At 35.6% G+C, this 20,389-nt stretch overlaps 1 protein-coding gene across 3 annotated transcripts in view; it reads left to right on the forward strand.

Moving 5' to 3' along the window:
* LOC109091975 (erbin-like) overlaps positions 1 to 20,389 on the forward strand; it is an 83,965-nt gene that overhangs the window by 32,642 nt on the left and 30,934 nt on the right. For all 3 annotated transcript variants that reach the window (XM_042764703.1, XM_042764704.1, XM_042764705.1), the window contains exons 2-6: positions 11,673 to 11,880; positions 13,592 to 13,709; positions 16,250 to 16,328; positions 16,407 to 16,496; positions 17,841 to 17,897. In XM_042764703.1, coding sequence (XP_042620637.1) covers positions 11,692 to 11,880; positions 13,592 to 13,709; positions 16,250 to 16,328; positions 16,407 to 16,496; positions 17,841 to 17,897 — 533 coding nt within the window. In that variant the 5' untranslated portion in view covers positions 11,673 to 11,691. The remainder of the gene's footprint in view (positions 1 to 11,672; positions 11,881 to 13,591; positions 13,710 to 16,249; positions 16,329 to 16,406; positions 16,497 to 17,840; positions 17,898 to 20,389) is intronic.

Genomic DNA, 20,389 nt, shown 5'->3' on the forward strand with positions numbered 1-20,389 from the left:
GCTATTAGTCAAAATCATCTTTAATTTATTTTCTCAGGTTTTTTTGCCCAGTGAATTGCACTCAAAATACAAGTGTGTGGAGGCTAAAAAGAGAGAGTTTGTTTGTATCAAAGCTTATTTCCACCACTGAATAAAAAATAAAGAAGGTAATTGTGACTTTTTATCTCACAGTTCTGACTTTTTTTTTTCTTGAAATTGCAAGTTTACGTCTCACAACTCCGTAATTTTCTTTTTCTCAGAATTGATATAAATTCACAATTGCATGTTATAAAGCCACAACTGCGTGATATAGTTCTGTAACGTGCTATTGCAAGCTAGAAAGTCAGGATTGTGAGATATAAACTCACAATCGTACCGGTATCTGTCTCAGAAATCAGAATTCTAAGAAAAAAAAAGTATGAATTGCTAGAACATGCCAGAATTATAAATTTATTTCATGCAGTTCTGAGAGAAAAGTCAAAATTGCGAGATCTAAACTTGCAATTGCGAGAAAAAATTCTGAATTAGTAATACGTGTAATATTAATGTGATATCAGGATTTCGTCTTCTATCTATCACAGTTATTTTCCAATAGCAGTTTATTGCAAAAGCCCTAGTAGGAAGCAGTGAGGATTGGCAGCAGCAGTGCTCACTCTTGGAAGCTTTTGTTTTATGTTGAAATGCAAGTAATGATTATTTTGTGCTCAATTTTCAAGAAAGTAGGTTGAACCTGACTGTGTCAGACCAGTTCTCCTTTAAGAGGAAAAAAAAAAAACAGAAAAGTCACATTGGTGTATAAAAAAAAAGTAATGTTTTATAAGTATTTAGGAATAATGTAGAACTTTATAAACGTATTTTAGTTCCCATCACTCCACCACAAATCCATTGAAAATGACTGTATTCAGAACAGAACAGAACCAAAAAATATAAGTAGCATGATAAAAGCAAAACTAAAAGATGCGGTATGCGGGAAATGCATCTCCCATGTGTCATGAATCCAGATATTTTGCATGCATCTGATAAAAAACCTGAATGTTGTCTATGTATAAAAAAACATTGCCCAGTTTCCTCCTCCAAACAATATAGAAATGTAAAGAATTAATTCACATCCAGAGTAAAGATGTCCTGATAATTTACTCACCCCCATGTCATCCAAGATGTTCATGTCTCTACATGATCCCAGCCGAGGAACAAGGGTCTTATCTAGTGAAATGATCTGCCATTTTCTTAAAAAAAATTAAAATTTATATACTTTTTATTCTAGGTGTGATCTCTTTTTGTTAGGAATAGAGCAATGTGAACTTTTCCTTTCTGCTTCCTCTGAGCTTCTCAAGTCACATTGTTTTTCTAGATTTTAACTACAAGCCTGTACTTCATTGCACAGAAATCCAGGTTAAATGATCCATGGAAACAATCTCCATCACAGTGGCGTGGCCTTTACAGTGCCAGCGTGTGTGTGAAGGATTTCCTGCTACCGCTTCCTCCTCTGCTCCTCTCTCTAGGTGTGATGTTTACCCCCACAGGTGTTTTCTTTGGAACAGTACCTGTTTTTATGGCGTATGATCTCGCTAACCTTGAGGCGCACTGCTGCTGTGGAATGTAGCAGTGCTGCAGCGTCTGTCACATTGTCCACTGTTTTCACCCCTGCCATTCTCCCACGTCGGGCTGTAACCATAGCAACGGCGGTGACCCGAAGGGTTAAAGGCTGCACGACGGGCTGGCGTTTTCTGGATAAAGAGAGCCGTGTGGACTGGCACAAAAGAGGGAGGACAGATTGTGTGAGGTCTGTTTGATGTGAAAGTTGTGCCAGCAGGCAAATCTCTCTTGTATCTCCCCCACCCCGATCTCTCTCTCACACACACACACACACACACACACACACACACACACACACACACACACACACACACACACACACACACACACACACACACACAAACAAACATTTGGAATATAGTTGAGCTTGGATGCACAGTCATGATAGGTGAGAAAAACCTAGGAAAAAACCTTGATTTGGTGCTTGCAAAACTTTCCATCACAATGCTTGAGTGTTGTGGTTGGTTGCACTTCTGAGTGTTTTTACCCTGTTGCTATGCAGTTGCTAGGACGTTCTGGGGCTTTGCTGGTAGAGATTGACCTGTAATTGGTTACAACTTGGTCATTGTGTCTGACAATAATAGGGCCCTTTAAAATCTGGTCTATTCTTCTGCTTTTTTTCTTCTTCTTCCTGGATTCCTTGTTTTAAATTTTATTTTCATGGTTAAATTTTAGTAATCAAAAGGCATGTCTAATTAATTGAAATATTTGAACTTAATACCATTTAATAACAATTTATTAAATAAGTTTATTAAAAAATTAAAAAAATTAAAAAACCTGTTTAATTTTCTTAAATGCATTTAGATTTCTACCGAGTTCAGTGTTTTCCTTTTTAACTTTTAAAGTGTAATAATCAAAAAGCATGAGTAATTTAAGTAATAATAACAATTTATTAAAAATGTAACAAACATAAAAATGTAGGGCACTATGAAATCATAAATTAATTTTTTTCCAAATTCAGTGTTTTCCGTTTAAATTTTTCTATATTCAAAATTATCGTTTTATTAAATTTAAAAAGCATGTCTAATCAATTGAATTCATAACATTTTTAAAGAGCCCAAAACAAAGATAATTTTTTTTTACAATCATTCATATTGAGAAAGCAGCTTAGTATAAATCACTACAATTGTAATAATAATTAATAAAGTGTTCATAATATTTTATTGTTATAGACTAATGATCATGTGACACATGTTTGTCTATATATATATATATATATAGACCTCCAAACAAACAAAAATCTGCTAATGGTCAAAAAATGTAAAATCTTTACACTTTCAGGGAAAAAGGTACAAAACTGTCACTGGGGTGGTATCCTTTCAAAAGGTACTAATATGTTCACTTTAGGTACTAATATTATTAATTTGAACTATTCATATAATATGTACATTTACAGTACTAATATGTGTATGGTACTAATATTTAGGGGTATAAAAGGTACAAAGGTGTACCGAATAGCTTTTGTATCTTATATTTCACCCCAGTGTCAGTTTTGTACCTTTCTGCGAGTGTGTTTTCTGGGTAGTTTCTATGTAGCCCTGGGTCTTCATGATTTTCTGGTCTGTAGATATGGCTCAGGTCTTTTCTTCAGTGTGTTGTGTGTGTTTTTGTTGGTACAGAGGCCATGTGGAGTTCATTACTGTTGGTTTGCTGAGCTGCGTCACTCCTTAGAGACAGTCGCATCCTCTCTGAGGGCTGTATCGCATGGCATGCGTCACGTGATTATGTCAGCACCAATAGGAAGTAAAACCATATTTTCCCACACACTGCGAATTGCTAAATTATGCATCCGTTTACAAGCCTCAAGAGAGTAAAAGTGCTCATGAAGAGAGCAAAAATTACAATTTGTGAAAAGTGACGTGTAGTAGTGTTTGTGGGTTTGTACAGTCTGTGCTGGTGCTGAATAATCTCACAGCTGCTGGAAGTGGAGTTGAGCGTCTGTCTTCTGTTCCTCATCCACACTCTGTAGACGTCTTAACGTCAGCTACGCTGGTTGCAGCAGGATCTGGCCGTCATTGTCTGCCAGTGTGTTAAAAGGGAAGCACTCAACCTCCGCCCTGGACCCGCTTGCGTTGGGGCAAAGCACACCCACTTCCCTCCGCAGGGTGACGTCAGCGGCCCTGTGTTTGTTATGACTGATAAGGGCAGGCCGCTGGAGAGCAGCATGTTCTTATTCACTATCACTGTCTGCACAAACTTTTCCGCAACAGTCAAGCTGAGCAGTCCACGGCTGTTATAACCGTTTCACTAGCCCCACATGTGTGCATTTGTAGCGTTGCTTTCAGAAAGTGCTGCTTGACGGTTTTCTGTGGATCTGCAAGGAGATGTCTTGCAAAAAGTTTCTAGTCTTCTTTTCCATCATTTCTTTGCAAACAAGCTGGGACTGATGAGCTTAAAAAAAAGTGTCAAAATACAGCATAAAAAGCGCAGTAAAACAAGCCCACAGTGTTCTACCTTACATTTAAACTTTTGAATAATTCAATTAACTTCTTTATCTAGATCAGGGTTATTAATGTTTACTAAAAATAAAACCATAAAAAAATAAAATACATTCAAGAATTGAAATAACATAAATGTTAGCTGACATCAAAAATAAATAAATAAATAAATCAAGGCAATATTACTGAAACTGAACTAAGAAAACAACTAAGAAATAAAGTAATAAAAAAAAAAAACAAACAACAATAAAATAAAATAAATTTTACAGTAACTATAATACTACAGCAGTGGTATTAACATAACACTAGTCTGGGCTTCAGCTCTTTACACTTTAAATGTTCTTTTAACCAACTTCATAATTTTGATTCTGAGAAATTAGCATCTTTTTATTCATTTTTCAGTTTAACTCGTACATGTGTCAGTGGTTTTATTTTATTTCTATTTTTTTTCAGATCTGTTAATTTATTCAAAAATACATTTAAAAGTCTATTAACTTAAATACAACTTTTTTATGGTGAACGTGTTTTTAATTTTTAAATAATTAAATGAATATTATTATTTATTACTTTTTTTATTATTACTTTATTATTTAAGTTCATTTTCAGATTTTTGGGGGGCATAAACAGTCCTTATATCATAGTGAAGAAGCAAAATCTTGAAAAGAAACCATATAGTTCACTATAATCTTTTGTTATCTCTCTGAAAGAAAAAAAATATGAAGCTGTTTTACTAAAATGATTTGAAGAAAATCAGATAATTATCAGATAATCAAATAACTGACAAGGCTGGGTTAGTTCAGGTATTATTATTTATATTATTTTATTCATTTTTTGCTTAATACCTTTAATCATTTTAACTTTTTATCAATAGACTCTTAAAACATGACATTTTAACCGTCAGTAAAATTTAATTTTATTAATATTATTTTGTAGTTTTTCAAAGCAAACATAAAGTACATTTCTAATAACTTGACACTTTTATTTGTCAGTGACCTGTACCTGGTCCAGTTCATCTCTTTCATATTTTGTAACGTTTTATAAAGAAATTAGATCCTTTTCAAGCCTTTCAGCACACATGGTCTCAGAACATGTACAGAGCACAAACTTGTGACTGGTCGTGTACAACAGTGACTTTTCATTGAAGAAACAACTGTTTGGATGTGAACGGTCCATTGATGCTCTCTCGGTCCGAACACGTGATGAAGAGCTGGGCTCTGTCTGTCTGTCTGCTGATGAGGAGGAGGACGAGGAGAAAGGTCACATTCTCCACGCTCCTCCACAACCATCTCATTGATGCAGCTGCATTCCAGCATCTGTGATGTAATCCAGCGCCTCTTCATCATCATCATCATCATCACTTGAGCCCTGAAGCAGCACACGTCACATCTGGTTGGAAGCAGAAATCCTAGGCACATTTTCCCACACTTCTCCCTTTGACGCGATATAATAAAGCCCGAGGCTGAGAGGGGTTTTTCCCTCCGCTCTGCTTGCGTCTCTTATGTGCGCTCAAGTAAAAGTGGATACTCTAGCCGGCCCGTCACAGTACCGCAGGACAACATGTGTGGAAACACAATGATGCACCTGGACCTGCTCCAAGAGGAACTAAGCTCGAGGCCTGTGTTTTTACTTCCCTTAAATCATTCATACAATAGGAGTCTATTCGTTTATTATCCAGTTCTGCTAACATGTCATTTTCATGTCACATTACCCATGTATGCCTGAGCTTGAGAGGCGTATCACTGTAGCCAGAGTGTTTAATATCTAATGACCCGACATCAGCGAAACAACTGCTGCTGTTGTCTGGGACGGTGTAGTGGTTCATGATCTGGGCTTCTGGATTACTGGAATGAACTGATTCTTCTGAATATCTGCATGTTGTTTTTAGATTCTAGATTGTAGTTGTTTACTTTCTGCTTTTGATATGATTACAGGTCCGTTAGACTTCAGAAACAGAATAATATGAATTATGAGTATTGGGTCACACTTTAGTTTAGGGCTGGGCGATAAATCGATTTTATCGATTAACTCGAATGTGTAGTTTACATCGATTTGTTTGAATGAAAATCGGTTTTCTTTTTAACATCCGCCGGCGCTCCACTCAGGGCTCCCGTAGTTCAGAATGGGCTTAAGCATTTGATACAAGCTGTGTGTTTAGGGTTTTTTGGGGGGGGTGGGGGGAGGGGGTTACATTTGTAACACTTGTCCACGGTTCCTCTGACGCTGCTTCTGAATCTCTCTCCGGCCGGTGAGGTTTACTGTTAGTGATCCTTTTAAAAAATGTTGTTATGTCCATAATGTTCATTTCAGCCGGTTAGCCAGTGAGCTCGCTACGACGCCGGTGAAATTAAAAAGCCTGCCAGCCCCTGATGACAATGACGAAGAAGAAGATTTATATTCTTCTTCGTTAGTTTTTATTGGCAGTTGGCATACAAGCTGAGTGATGCGCGATGCATTACCGTTCGCCACCACGCACGGTAATAGAGCTTTTTTTGCCGCCCCAGTCTGAAATATTGAGAGGAAATGAAACAAAGTTATTTTAAAAAAAAATTCGGGGCTTTTGACAAAACATTCGGGGCTTAAGCCCAATTAGCCACCCCCCGCTCCGCCCATGGTATGAAGCTCCGCTACGTTTCCCGCTGTATGGACGTGCGCTCCACTCAGTCGCTCAGCCAGCACCAAGCAAGCGCCCCGTTAATATTCCGCTCACCTTCGCCATAAACCCAATTCCCGCTCAGATCCCGCTCCGACATAAAATGTCTCTAGCAGGCCTAATGTTTACTGTTTGTACCGAAATTCTTGGATAATTGTCTAAAATTATGCATGCAGATAAATGGCAATTTTTCAAAACGAAATTCTTACATTCTTCTTAAATTTTATTAATTGTATTAGGCTAATTAAAATGTATTTAATATATTAATCTAACCTTAGTAAACATAGCCTACCTAAAATTCAAAAACTGAAGAAGTGTATTTGATTTTCATGAAATTAGCTGCCATTGTTATTCTTGTTATCTAACGGTGTAGACACAGTTAGACACTGTCTGCTCTATTTACAACAAGATGGAGATATAGACTAGAAAATATATTTACACTTGCTCTGTCCTACGTCCATGACACTGACTCACTGCGGAGTTGGCAGTTTTAATCTTAACAGCTCTTAACACCGAGTGTGCACATGGATGGTTAGATGCATGATGGGCTAGTATAATCTTTCCAGCATTAAGGTGTTTTTTTTTTTTTTTTTTTTTTTTTTTTTTTTTTTTTTTTTTTTTAAATCATCTTGTCTCAGTTACAAATTTGACTGGTAAATGATAAAGAATGATAGCCCCTTTTGTATCGCATTGCATTGCATATCAGGGATGACAGACTGATAAAAAGACATGCTATTTGTGACTAGATTTAGCTTTTGATACTTTGCGGTAAAAGTGGCTCTCTGATTGACTCTGCCCTATCAGTGCGGCTCCCATTAAAAAAAAAAAAAAAAAATAGTAAAGACCTTTGACAGTCTTACAGACTGTATCCAGTATGATAAGAATGTTATGTTACATTTTATTTTATGTAACGTTTTCAAGGTTTACAATGGCAGGACCTGCCATCTTGTCTTTTTGGCTTGTTGTTTCTGATTGCAATTTAACCTGAACGGGGAATCCAGATCAAATCCCAGAAGGTAAAATCAAAACAAAATAAAGTTAAAACTTGTTTTGAACAATTTCTTTGTCATCTGAATATTGATTTTAAGTAGGGGAAAAAAAAATCGGTTTAAATCGTAAATCGGATTTTTTGTTAAAAAATCGGGTATTTTTTTTTTAGGCCATATCGCCCAGCCCTACTTTAGTTCAATTCTCACTGTTAACTAACTACTAACTATGACTTTTGCCTTGGTAAACTCTTAATTTGCTGCTCATTAATAGTTAGTATTAGTTGTTAAGTTTAGGTGTGGGGTAGAGATTACGGGATCTAAAATATGGTCATGAAGAATAAAGCATTAGTATGTGCTTTATAAATACTTATAAACAGCCAGCATGCTAGTAACATTATATTTATATTTTATTATGTATAATATTGTTATTATATTACATTTCATTAAATGCCTCATATTTATAATTTAATAATGTTTTATATTTAAATAATGTAAAAACAATTAGTTTGTCTAATTTTTAAGCTACATAAGCTCGTCTTGTAATAGAAGCTTATTAAAAAGTAGAGTAATTATTGGAAATTACAGTATGTTCAGTATGTTACAATAATACATAAAGGTAATGAATATATTAATGTATAATAGTTCAGTATTTAATACTAGTAAAGTATTTAACGTAAATAAAAGGAAATATTGCCTGAGCATCAGACTTTTTACACTTTCCACCTGTGACATCTGATCTTTTTTTTCATTAATGCATTAATAATCGCTTGCTTGTTGGGAGTGTTTTCCTTATAGACACTTGAAACCCATCAAATGGTGCCAGTTATTGATAGACCTGATATTAAAGAACTGATAACCAAGCTGAAAAGTGTGCAAAAAAAAAAAAAAAAATAAACTAAAAAATAATCTATAAACTATACTGTTGAATTTCATACTAAAACATAAACCATGCAGTGGCAGCAGGACACTTGATGCAGTCAGCAGTGATATGAGATGAATGTGATCCAGTAGTGAGTCTTTGATGCCTCTGCTGGCTCAGTCGTCAAGGCGTTGTGCTCAGGGGTCTTTCAGCTCTACATCTGCAGATTGTGGTGTATTGATGCAGAACAACAAGCTTTTGCCCAATGCATAAATGACTTATCTGTGTTTGTCTCACCTGATACCCATCTCTGGTTTTTCATACTCCACATACTGTTATATTTTTAAAAGATGAAATCAACTTTCACTTTTTGATTTATTATCAGTGTTCTAAGAATAAAAGTCTTTTTTAATCTTTCCTCAAACTGTGGCAACCTCTTCTTTCTGTGAAACAACTTTCCTGTGGCGCTGACGTTGTGTGTCCTGTTGCATAATGTCAAAGTCCCTTTAAAGGAACGTCTGTTCACTCGGTGGCCATATTTGCAGCGCTTCCGGGCAAAAAAAATGGTTGGGTTTTTTACGATACTGTGCCATATCGATACATTCAAAACGGTACCAGTGCCATAACGGTGCCTGAACCCATACTTAAAAAAAAAAAAAAAAAAACTATGGATAACATTAAAGAACATTAAAAATATTTAAAATAAATCCATAGCATTTACATGTTCCATGGAAGCTCTCATTTCCCAATTTGTGCTTTCCTTACTCTTAGGCTAATAAATGTATTTCACGATCTGGGTCATTATAAGTAATTTTTATAAATGTGCCTTACAAAAAACATTACTGGTGTGCATTTTGAGACAAAATAAAGGCACTGATATATTTTAAGATCAGTCAGAGCAAGTTGCTTTGAGGTGAAACCGTTCAGACTTAGATTTTAGTCTAACTTTAGGCTTAAGCCTTGTCTGTGAAACCGGGGGATAATGTTTCTACTGTATCTCTGTTAGTCACTCTGATATTTAGTTGAAATGAGTGGTGTCTGTCACTGTCTTTAATCAGTTCTGGGAATGACTGTATGGTCATTCTTTATAAAGTAGCAACAATGTCGTTTTATAAAGTATGCGTTCATATGTGTTAAGGGCTAGATTTTCGCTGGAGGAAACCGCTGTGGTGTGATGAGCGGTGAACAGAGCGAAAACTTTACAGTAGATGGGAAACCGATTGCTCCCACATGACCTTTTGTAAACTGTATTTATGACAAAGAACTGCACAGATACAGATATTCTAACAATCTATCGATAAACACACCTTGTGTCCTCTGTTTCTGTTTGAGTATTGAAAGGATTGAAAGTGAAAGTGACGTGACATAAAGCCAAGTATGGTGACCCATACTCAGAATTCGTGCTCTGCATTTAACCCATCCAAAGAACACACACCCGTCGTGGTATTGCCGACCCGAGACTCGAACCCACAACTTTAGGGTTAGGAGTTAAACTCTCTAACCACTAGGCCACGACTTCCCCTTGTTGCACTGAAAGACGGGGAGGAGGACAGGTCTGCCGCCGTTTTCATATGAAATTTAAGGGCACTGATTCTGAGGCGATCGCGAATTTGTGTACAGTTTATGGAGCTAAATGCTATAGCCCCGCTAAAAAAGCCTAGCGTCGCCCATACTTCTTGTGTACATTTCGGAGAACCAGAACAAACATTTAAATCGATCGCTCAGGCATTTAAGCTGAATTCCCGCTGGTCTTGTTGTATGACAAGTGTTCTTGTTTTGATCATTTTCAGATGTTTTCTCAGCAGATTAAAACATGGCTCATACTTTTAAATGGCATTAGCACTGGCGCTTCATTGTTGTCATGCACATGTTGATTGAAGGGCTCTGCATGACGGTCCAGAGGAGAGGGAGTTGTTGTTGCCGCTGGGTTTGGATGACTGTAGAGCAGCGCCTGTGAGAACTGCTCTGTGTGTCGATTCATGAGCAAACCTTGGGCCGGCCTTTTCGATCCCGTATCAAGGGCCTTTTCCCATTTCAACAGAATGAAAGGACATCGTATAATGATGCTGTTTTCAGGCCGAGCATGAATATAAATGGGTTTAAGTGAATGTTAATGTGCTCCTCTCAGTGCTGTTGTAGATGATGAGTAATTGTTAGCTGTATCTTTATGTCCAAACCCGTGTTATCTCGCCAACAAAATTAGTCAAGGACACATTCATTTATTCATTGGAAAAAAAATTAATAAAAAAAATTTAACAGCACACATTTCAGTCAGCAATTTCTCGAACTGCCAAAGATGGGACAAAATCTTTCTGATAATAAATAGCAGATTTAAATTCTAGTAATGCTGTACAATATATTCACGACGCGTAATTCAATATCATAAATGGACAGTTTTCACACATTATATTTTGTTTGCTGATAAATCTTTATGATTAATACTGTGTTATTTTTGTGTCGTTGAAATCCTATTTACTGTAGTTTTTAGTAATATTTAAAATCAGTTCTTATTTTTATATTTTCCTTTTTCATCTTAATTTAAAAGTTTTAATAATTATGTTTTTTTTTTTATTTGTCAATTTTAGTAATTTTTATTTTATATGTATGTATAGTTTTTTATTAATTTTTATTTCAGTCTTAGTTATTTTAGTTGACTTGGCAACTAGCTTAAACAGTATTATATAACAATATTTTTTATTTCTTTTTACATTTATTTTAATTTTTTTTAAATATTTCTAATTTGTTTTTGTTAACTATTATATCACGTAATTATATCATGTAATTTTTTTTATTTTTTTTATTTTTTTTATCTGGTTGGAAAATTTGGTTAAAATTTAATCTGTTGCACATTCAAAGTCATAAAATGAAAATCTTTTGTTTAAAAAAAAAAAAAGAATAAATATTACAATTAAATGACAAAAATGTAGAGGATAAAGTCCTTTATTTTTAAAAGATTTTAAAAATTATAAAATAAGCAACACCTACTTCAGCAATACCTACTCAAGATAAATTACGAATCATAAAAAGCTGGTTTCCTGCACCGTGTTCAACTTCGCTGTAAACCAAGCTGTTTTGACAGCACTATCCTGTATCCCAGTGTTCCTGTCCATGAATTATTAAGGTTCATGAGGTGCTGATCATGTTCTCCTTCTCTCCTCTAGTGCCTGAGCTGTGGTGAGGATGAGCAGCAAGCGGAGTTTGTTTGTGCGGCTGGTGCCGTGCCGCTGCCTGCGGGGCGAGGAGGAGACCGTCACCTCGCTGGACTACTCACATTGCAGCCTGGAGCAGGTCCCCAAAGAGGTATTCAGCTTCGAGAAGACCCTAGAGGAGCTCTACCTCGACGCCAACCAGATCGAGGAGCTGCCCAAAGTATGAGTGCACCACAAACACTCTTACACTGCATGTCTCCAAAAAGTGCATTTAATGCTTAGACGGTGAAACGGTACCCTTTTTGTTTTTTTTTTACTGGGATGCTGTTTACAAGCAATAGATTTGCTCACACTGCAGGTGTATTTTTGTCTTTTTATGGTATTCTAGATAAATAAAATAAAAAATGTAACTACTTATGTATTTGTTCTGAATTGGTTTTTCAGCAACCATCAATTTAACCAAATATTATGAAATATTGTTATAAACTTGCAATTCTGAGAACCATTTTGCAAGAAATAAACTTGTTTTCAGAATAAAGTCAGAATTGTGAGATGTTAACTCCAAATTGTAAGATATAAACTCTAAATTGTGAGAAATATAGTGATAACGAGTTGTTATAAAGTGACGGTTCTGAGAAAAAATGCGTAATTTTGACATGTGACCTCAGATTTGCGAAATATGAACTTACAATTCTGATTTTAGAATTGTAAGTTAAAAATCAACAATTACGTATTATCACGTTTCAGAAATGCGCTTCCATAAAATGTTGTAACTTAAAAGATTCAAGTAATTTAATGCAAGAAATAGTCAATTATTTTTTTTTTTTCACTAGATGGGTACAAGAATAATTTAATTTCTTAATTTATATTCACCAATATGAAAAAATAGCAATCAATAGTAATATTTGCAGTAAAATTTTTACAGAAATACTTTTGAGTCATTGAATCAAAATTTTGAAGCGATTAAGTATAATCAACATTTTGAACTGAATGAATCAAACATCAATTTCACTTTTAAAACATTCAGCTCTTTCATATTTGCAAGTTATGAGACAAGAACGGATCAAATCATTGCAGTTTTCACTGTTGCTTAACTCTTTCCCCGCCAGCATTTTTGAAAAAAGCTGCCAGCGATTTTGATGATTTTTACTTAAATTTGATGGCCTCCTGTATATTTTTCTGTATGAATATTTGAATATGCAATAAATAAAGATCAGAGCCTTTACTTTAAAAAAAAAATCTTTTATTCTAGCTTAAAGCATTCTTTTTTTATCAGCACTTGAATATAGGTAGGTTTCATAAAAATGTATAGTTTTGAGCAAAAAGGTGAGAGAATTTTTTTTTTTTATCAAAAACTACATCTGGATAATATTCAGTACGATTATCAAAGCATAAATCCAGTAAATCGCTTCCATCAACACCTCCAAATCTCACACAGACATACACCACTTCCTGGATCATCATTTTACTCCATAACATTATGCAGTTTTCATGTATGTGCTGTCTATTGCTGATGATCACATTATTTATCATATGAAACTGTTTACAGAGCTAGTTTCTCCTTCCTGTTCATGTGTGTTTTTGTTCGGGAGGTTTTGTACTCGTTCAGAAGATGTGTAATAGCGCCCCCGAGTGTATAACAGTGAAAACACGAAAAGACGTAAAAACTGCTTTGGCAGGGAAGCGTTGTCTTCTAAATGATGAGATAACTCGTCAATGACGGGGAAAGAGTTAATTGATGTCACTAGCAAAGTCATAACAAATATATGATGAATATTCAATATTTCATCCAGTCAGGATGTCTTATAAAATGCATGCTGGTTACAATTAACATCTACAAGTATTTGCGATCAGGTTTTGAAGTAAATCCAACTGCTCATCAAATATTAATACGAAGTTTGAAATTATTAACGTTTTCTCGTTCTTTACAGCAACTCTTCAACTGCCAGCTGCTCTACCGATTGAGTCTACCGGACAACGACCTGACGGTGCTGCCGCCGGGCATCGCAAACCTCATCAATCTCAGGGAGCTCGACGTCAGCAAGAACAGTAAGAAAGCGGCCAGTTCATCTCCTCTTTCTTTTTCCTTTCTGGAGTCCAGTTACGCTATCGGACGACCCATAACCGAAGCGGAGGCACACTGATATCCGCACTGACCTCTTATCTGCTGTGATTCAGCTCATCACGGCCAGCAACACGTCTTGGATTTCAGTTTACGCTGAAACACACAATTCATTAACTCCAGCCTGCACACTTGCGAATCCTAGTTAATTAACATTCGTGTTATTCAGTGGTTTAGAATTGTGTGCGGTCCAATTTGATAATCCAAATCTAGCAACATGCTAACATCTCTAAACCACTGCGCTTCTTCATCGAGCAGCTTTAAATATGTGAACGTGTTCCGTGTGATCACACCTTGGAAGCTAGCTGCCTATCTAGACAGCAGCTCTCTAGGGATTGAAACAGAGCCACACTCGATCAGATGCTGTGTACACTGATGGCGATCAGAAATGTCACTGGAAACAGTTTATTCTGTTCTGAGCGAATGAGCGAACACTACAAACACATGCTCAAATCACTGAGTCTGTGTTTACGCATCATTTCATCTTTCAACTGGTGCATTGCAGGATCTGATAAAGTAATGACAGATAGTGACAAGCTCATCTGAGCACAGGAAGTCTCATTCAAAACCTTTTTTTATGTAATATGCTGTCACATCTGAACAGTAGTGATTTTGATGTTGTCATTTTTTTTATACTTTTAGTAATAGTTTCAGGGTTTCCTTGGCTGACTAGTTTGAAAATATGTAGTTTGCACATCCTTAATTTGCAAATGAACATGCTGAGTTTTTTTTCCCCCAAGCAAAATGTCTTTTCTGCAGTTCTAGAATATCAAAAAAAAAAAAAAATATATATATATATATATATATATAATATATATATATATATATTATATATATATATATATATATGTGTATATATATATATATATGTATATATATATATATATATATATATATATTATATATGAAATAAAATATGAAATAAAATCAAAAATAATAATTGACACTACATGAGCCACATTCAACTTAAATATTTTAAGCACTGAAGGAATTTCTTTTACAGTATTTATAAAAATTATAAATAAATAAAAGGGCTGATGAGACTAAGTTAGGGGTCGGTAAGAAGTATTTATTTGATTAAAAAAAATAAAACAGTAGTATTGTGAAAATAAAAATAAAATAGATCATACTTGACCTACACTACCTTTTAAATATGTTCAAATTAATTTAATGATACTTATTCTTCTTATCAGTGTTGAAAACAGCTGTGCTTTATATTTTTGTGGCAACCATGTTGATGAACTTTTGATTAATAGAATTAGTTCAATTTTTTGTAACATTATAAATGTCTTTTCTGTCACTTTTGATCAATTTAATGCATCCTTGCTAAATAGTATTAATTTCTTTCAAAAATAAATAAATAAATACTACAGAAAAAAATGAATAAAATCTTACTGACCCCAAACTTCTGAAGGGTAGTGTATACACCACACTCAAATCAAATGAACCAAAACAAAGTCTACATGAAAACCAAAAGACCCTATTTACATTATTAATACACGTCTTTTTCTTCTTGTCAACCAGTATGTTTTACAGAAGTTATGGGTTGTAGCATTTATTTGCTTTGCACACATCACTTCACAGCCTTTACTGCACAGACGTTCATTTGCAGGTTTACATGACTTTTAATTTATACTTCCTTCCTGACCGGAACTTGTGTCTGTTTTAGAAGAGCCACTAAAGATGGGTCACATTGTTAGGTGGGTGAGAGCTCACAGCTCTCGTGTGTGTGTGTGTGTGTGTGTGTGTGTGTGTGTGTGTGTGTGCGTGTGTGTGTGTGTGTTTGCTCTGTGTGGTGTGCGCTGGTTTAGTTTGCATCTGAGTGCGTTGGAGGCAGGGTATCTTAACATAACATGAATGTCACACTCCAGCTTGTGGTTAGTAGGACAGGAAGTAAGCATTTCTAAAAACAGCGTTAAGTTTCAGTTTTCTTTGGTGGTCGATTTTGAGAAGGACCTAGTTGTTCAAGTGTTATTACTTAAGTGGGGCACAAATAGTGAATATGAAATTCAGCTATTTATGTTGGCATATTCAAATTCAGATTTTTAGATAATACTTCTAGTCCCAAACCCCCCAAATATTTAGCATAAAAAGTATACTACCAGTATATAAAGTTTATGAATTATTATTTGGACCTCAAATAGTATTAGTAGTTCTCATCACTGTCAAAATGTTTTTCCTGCTTAATACTTTTGTGGGAACAATGATGAATAGAATGGCATTTATTTGCAATAGAAATGTTTTTTTTTGTCACATTTAATCAATTCAGTGTGTTTTTGCTGAATGAAAGTGTTCTAAATAATGTGTTTGTATATTTATTGTCTGTAGTTAATGAAGATGTGTTAATGGAACCTAACGTCATACAGATTAAGTGTTTTCTAAACCCTAAGCACAAAGACCAGAGAAAACATGAAACCAGCAATTAATAACTGAATAAGTATTCATTTTTTGTTCTTTTAAATTTCAGGCATCCAGGAGTTTCCTGAAATTATCAAGAACTGTAAAGTCCTGGCCATCGTAGAAGCGAGTGTGAACCCTATATCAAAGTAAGTACATAGCCAGCAGAGATGACTGCTGTGTGCGTTCTGCCTGTGATGTAATGAAACACTCTCGTGTCTCCGCAGACTTCCAGAAGGCTTCACGCAGCTCCTCAGCCTGACCCAGCTCTACCTGAACGACGCCTTCCTAGAGTTCCTACCGGCCAGCTTCGGCAGGTCAGTCACACACACACACACACACACACACACACACACACACACACACACACACACACACACACACACACACAGAGTCCTAGACTGAACAAGATCACCCAAGCTCCTGTTTCAGATCAGAGAGCATCTAGATTCAAGACTGGCCAAAGTATGTACTACATTAAAATATAAAACGGACAAAACCACCCCCACACACAAAGAAATTTCCAAACAAACAAAAAAAAAACAGGTTCATCGAGCTTGTTCATTTATGGCAGCTGTTAATCAATTAAAATAACATGCTAAATTTCCTCGGAAAGCACCTCCTAACGTTTCCTGGAGCTCATATCATATCTAAAGCCACAGGAATCATGCATTCCTATGAAAATGCAGTGCAGTTCCTGTGAAATGTCGTGCAGCAGTACTTTTAACATAATAAACATGCACCCACAGCCTGAAATAGACTTCAAATGATTATGCAGCATGCAGCTCAGTTCCTGTTTCTTGCAGGAAGGTCACCTGAGGACAACAATTTACGTACTTCTACTGAATACTAAAAAGAGAACAGTATATTTTGAATGTGTAGTAAGTCACTAGACCAGTATTGGGACATTAAATAAGCACCGTTATTCTAGAAAAACACGTACATTTTCATTACCATCTCGCTATTACATTTATTATCTTGAAAAGCAATTAACATTTTTAAACATGTTTGTAAATTTTGAACTGAAAATTCTAAAATAATATGCAATTCAAGCACCTTGGACATTTTATTTTATTTTATTATTTATCTTAGCTGTTGTCAGTGTATAAACATTTTATAAATGTATTTTTAAATAAATAATTTATATATATTATATATATATATATATATATATATAATGAGTTTTCATGATGTCACTAGATTGGATTTGAGTGCTGTTTTCAATTAATTAATTCTGTAATATTCTAATTCTATTCTTAAAAAAAACCTTGTCCCCTTTAGACTCGCGCACTATTCATTTACTGCTTTTCTTAAAAAAAATGTAACACTATTTTTCCAAATCTTCTTGTATTCTTTGTTTTCTTTTTATTTCATTATACAATTAACAAAAGCAAAAAAGGCATCTAACACTAGCTTGCTCTGTTCTTTTACTATTCTATCTGTTTTCTTTTTATTTATTATATAATTTATCAAAAAATACTATGTGTACTGCATTGAGCTAACTGAGACTTGTTATAGCACTTGTATATCATTGCTCTTTTGTTTTGTTTGATTGCTTCCATTGTCCTCATTTGTAAGTCGTTTTGGACAAAAGCGTCTACTTAATGACTAAATGTAAAAATGTAAATGCAAATATATTTTCTCTCCCTCTGTTTCCTCAGACTAACCAAACTGCAGATTCTGGAGCTACGGGAGAATCAGTTAAAGATGTTGCCAAAGTAAGTGCCCCTCTGAAATTGATTTGAATTACTTAAATATTAAAATGATGATCCGTGCTGCTGCACCCCTTCGGATAATCGCTTTATAAACACAGACAAACTTCTCTCTCTCTCTCTGTCCCTCTGTGGCATCATATTGTTCAGTCTTATGTAAGAGGCTCTGAAGTGACATGCTGAGAGGTTTTAAAATCATTTCTGGCTCTGGAGCCAATATTGCATCATATGAGAGCTCATTTTTTTGGTGATTTTTATTTTTTTTTTACATGGCGGATGATAAAACAGATAAAAATTCTCTTGTGACATCTGTAAAAATAAACATCCATTGTCAATAGTGTAGTGATGTATGAAGCACAGCTCAGACAGGCTACGTTCACTCTGCAGGAACATGTGGCCCAGATCTGATTTTTTTTTTTTGCTCAGTGTGATGAAAAACTGTCATGAAAGAAACAGCACAAACCACATGGAATCTGATCTTTTCAATTCCGATTTGTGCCACTTCCATATGGGGCACTAAATCCGATACAGATCAGATGTTTTGGAATTCGACAACAATCAAATCAGAATTCATGAGACTTTTACGCCACTCTAGATCAATGTTCGTCGCTTTTCTGCGCTCATAGGAGTCACTTCAAAGATTTTACATAGCCAAAGTTATCAAGACAGTTGCAAAAGGTAGTCAGTGAAAGTACAGTGACGTGTCAGAACTCCTATATATTACAGTGACAACTCTATATACAGGTGCATCTCAGTAAATTAGAATGTTGTGGAAAAGTTCATTTCAGTAATTCAACTCAAATTGTGAAACTCATGTATTAAATAAATTCAGTGCACACAGACTGAAGTAGTTTAAGTCTTTGAATTTTTAAAATTTTATCACACATTCAAAAAAAAAACAAAAAAATCAAAAAATTATAACATGCCGACAAGCCAATAAACTAAAAACACCCAAAAAACCTGCAAATGTTTCCTGAGCCTTCAAAATGTTCTCTCAGTTTGGTTCACTAGGCTACACAATCATGGAGAAGACTGCTGATCTGACAGTTGTCCAGAAGACAATCACTGACACCCTTCACAAGGAGGATAAGCCACAAACATTCATTGCCCAAGAAGCTGTCTGTTCACAGAGTGCTGTATCCAAGCATGTTAACAGAAAGTTGAGTGGAAGGAAAAAGTGTGGAAGAAAAAGATGCACAACCAACCGAGAGAACCACAGCCTTATGAGGATTGTCAAGCAAAATCGATTTAAGAATTTGAGTGAACTTCACAAGGAATGGACTGAGGCTGGTCAAGGCATCAAGAGCCACCACACACAGACGTGTCAAGGAATTTGGCTACAGTTGTCGTATTCCTCTTGTTAAGCCACTCCTGAACCACAGACAACGTCAGAGGCGTCTTACCTGGGCTAAGCAGAAGAAGAACTGGACTGTTGGTCCAAAGTCCTCTTTTCAGATGAGAGCAAGTTTTCTATTTCGTTTGGAAACCAAGGTCCTAGAGTCTGGAGGAAGGGTGGAGAAGCTCATAGCCCAAGTTGCTTGAAGTCCAGTGTTAAGTTTCCACAGTCTGTGATGATTTGGGGTGCAATGTCATCTGCTGATGTTGGTCCATTATGTTTTTGAAAAACCAAAGTCACTGCACCCGTTTACAAAGAAATTTTGGAACACTTCATGTTTCCTTCTGCTGCCCAGCTTTTTGAAGATGCTGATTTCATTTTCCAGCAGGATTTGGAACCTGCCCACACCGCCAAAAGCACCAAAAGTTGGCTAAATGACCATGGTGTTGGTGTGCTTGACTGGCCAGCAAACTCACCAGACCTGAACCCCAGAGAGAATCTATGGGGTATTGTCAAGAGGAAAATCAGAAACAAGAGACCAAAAAATGCAGATGAGCTGAAGGCCCCTGTCAAAGAAACCTGGGCTTCCATACAACCTCAGCAGTGCCACAAACTGATCACCTCCATGCCACGCCGAATTGAGGCAGTAATTAAAGCAAAAGGAGCCCCTACTAAGTATTGAGTGCATGTACAGTAAATGAACATACTTTCCAGAAGACCAACAATTCACTAAAAATGTTTTTTTATTGGTCTTATGATGTATTCTAATTTGTTGAGATAACTAAATGTGAGCCAAAATCATTACAATTAAAAGAACCAAAGACTTAAACTACTTCAGTCTGAGTACATTGAATTTATTTAATACATGAGTTTCACAATTTGAGTTGAATTACTGAAATAAATGAACTTTTCCACGACATTCTAATTTTTTTAGATGCACCTGTACAGACTAAACATAAGGGCTCGTATCATAAAAGTTTAAAAACTCGTCTCACTTCTGTAACATCCTTGTCTTTATTTTTCATATTGCCTGAACATAATTTCCATAACTTCTCAGCAAAATCACAATATATATACCAATAATTCCATACACCCCCTCTGTGTTTACTTCTGTAAGTAAGCAATTGGCAAGTGTTGCCAAGTCCATAATTTTTCCGCATAA

Source organism: Cyprinus carpio, chromosome A10 (assembly GCF_018340385.1).
Source record: "Cyprinus carpio isolate SPL01 chromosome A10, ASM1834038v1, whole genome shotgun sequence".
NCBI classification, from domain to species: domain Eukaryota; kingdom Metazoa; phylum Chordata; class Actinopteri; order Cypriniformes; family Cyprinidae; genus Cyprinus; species Cyprinus carpio.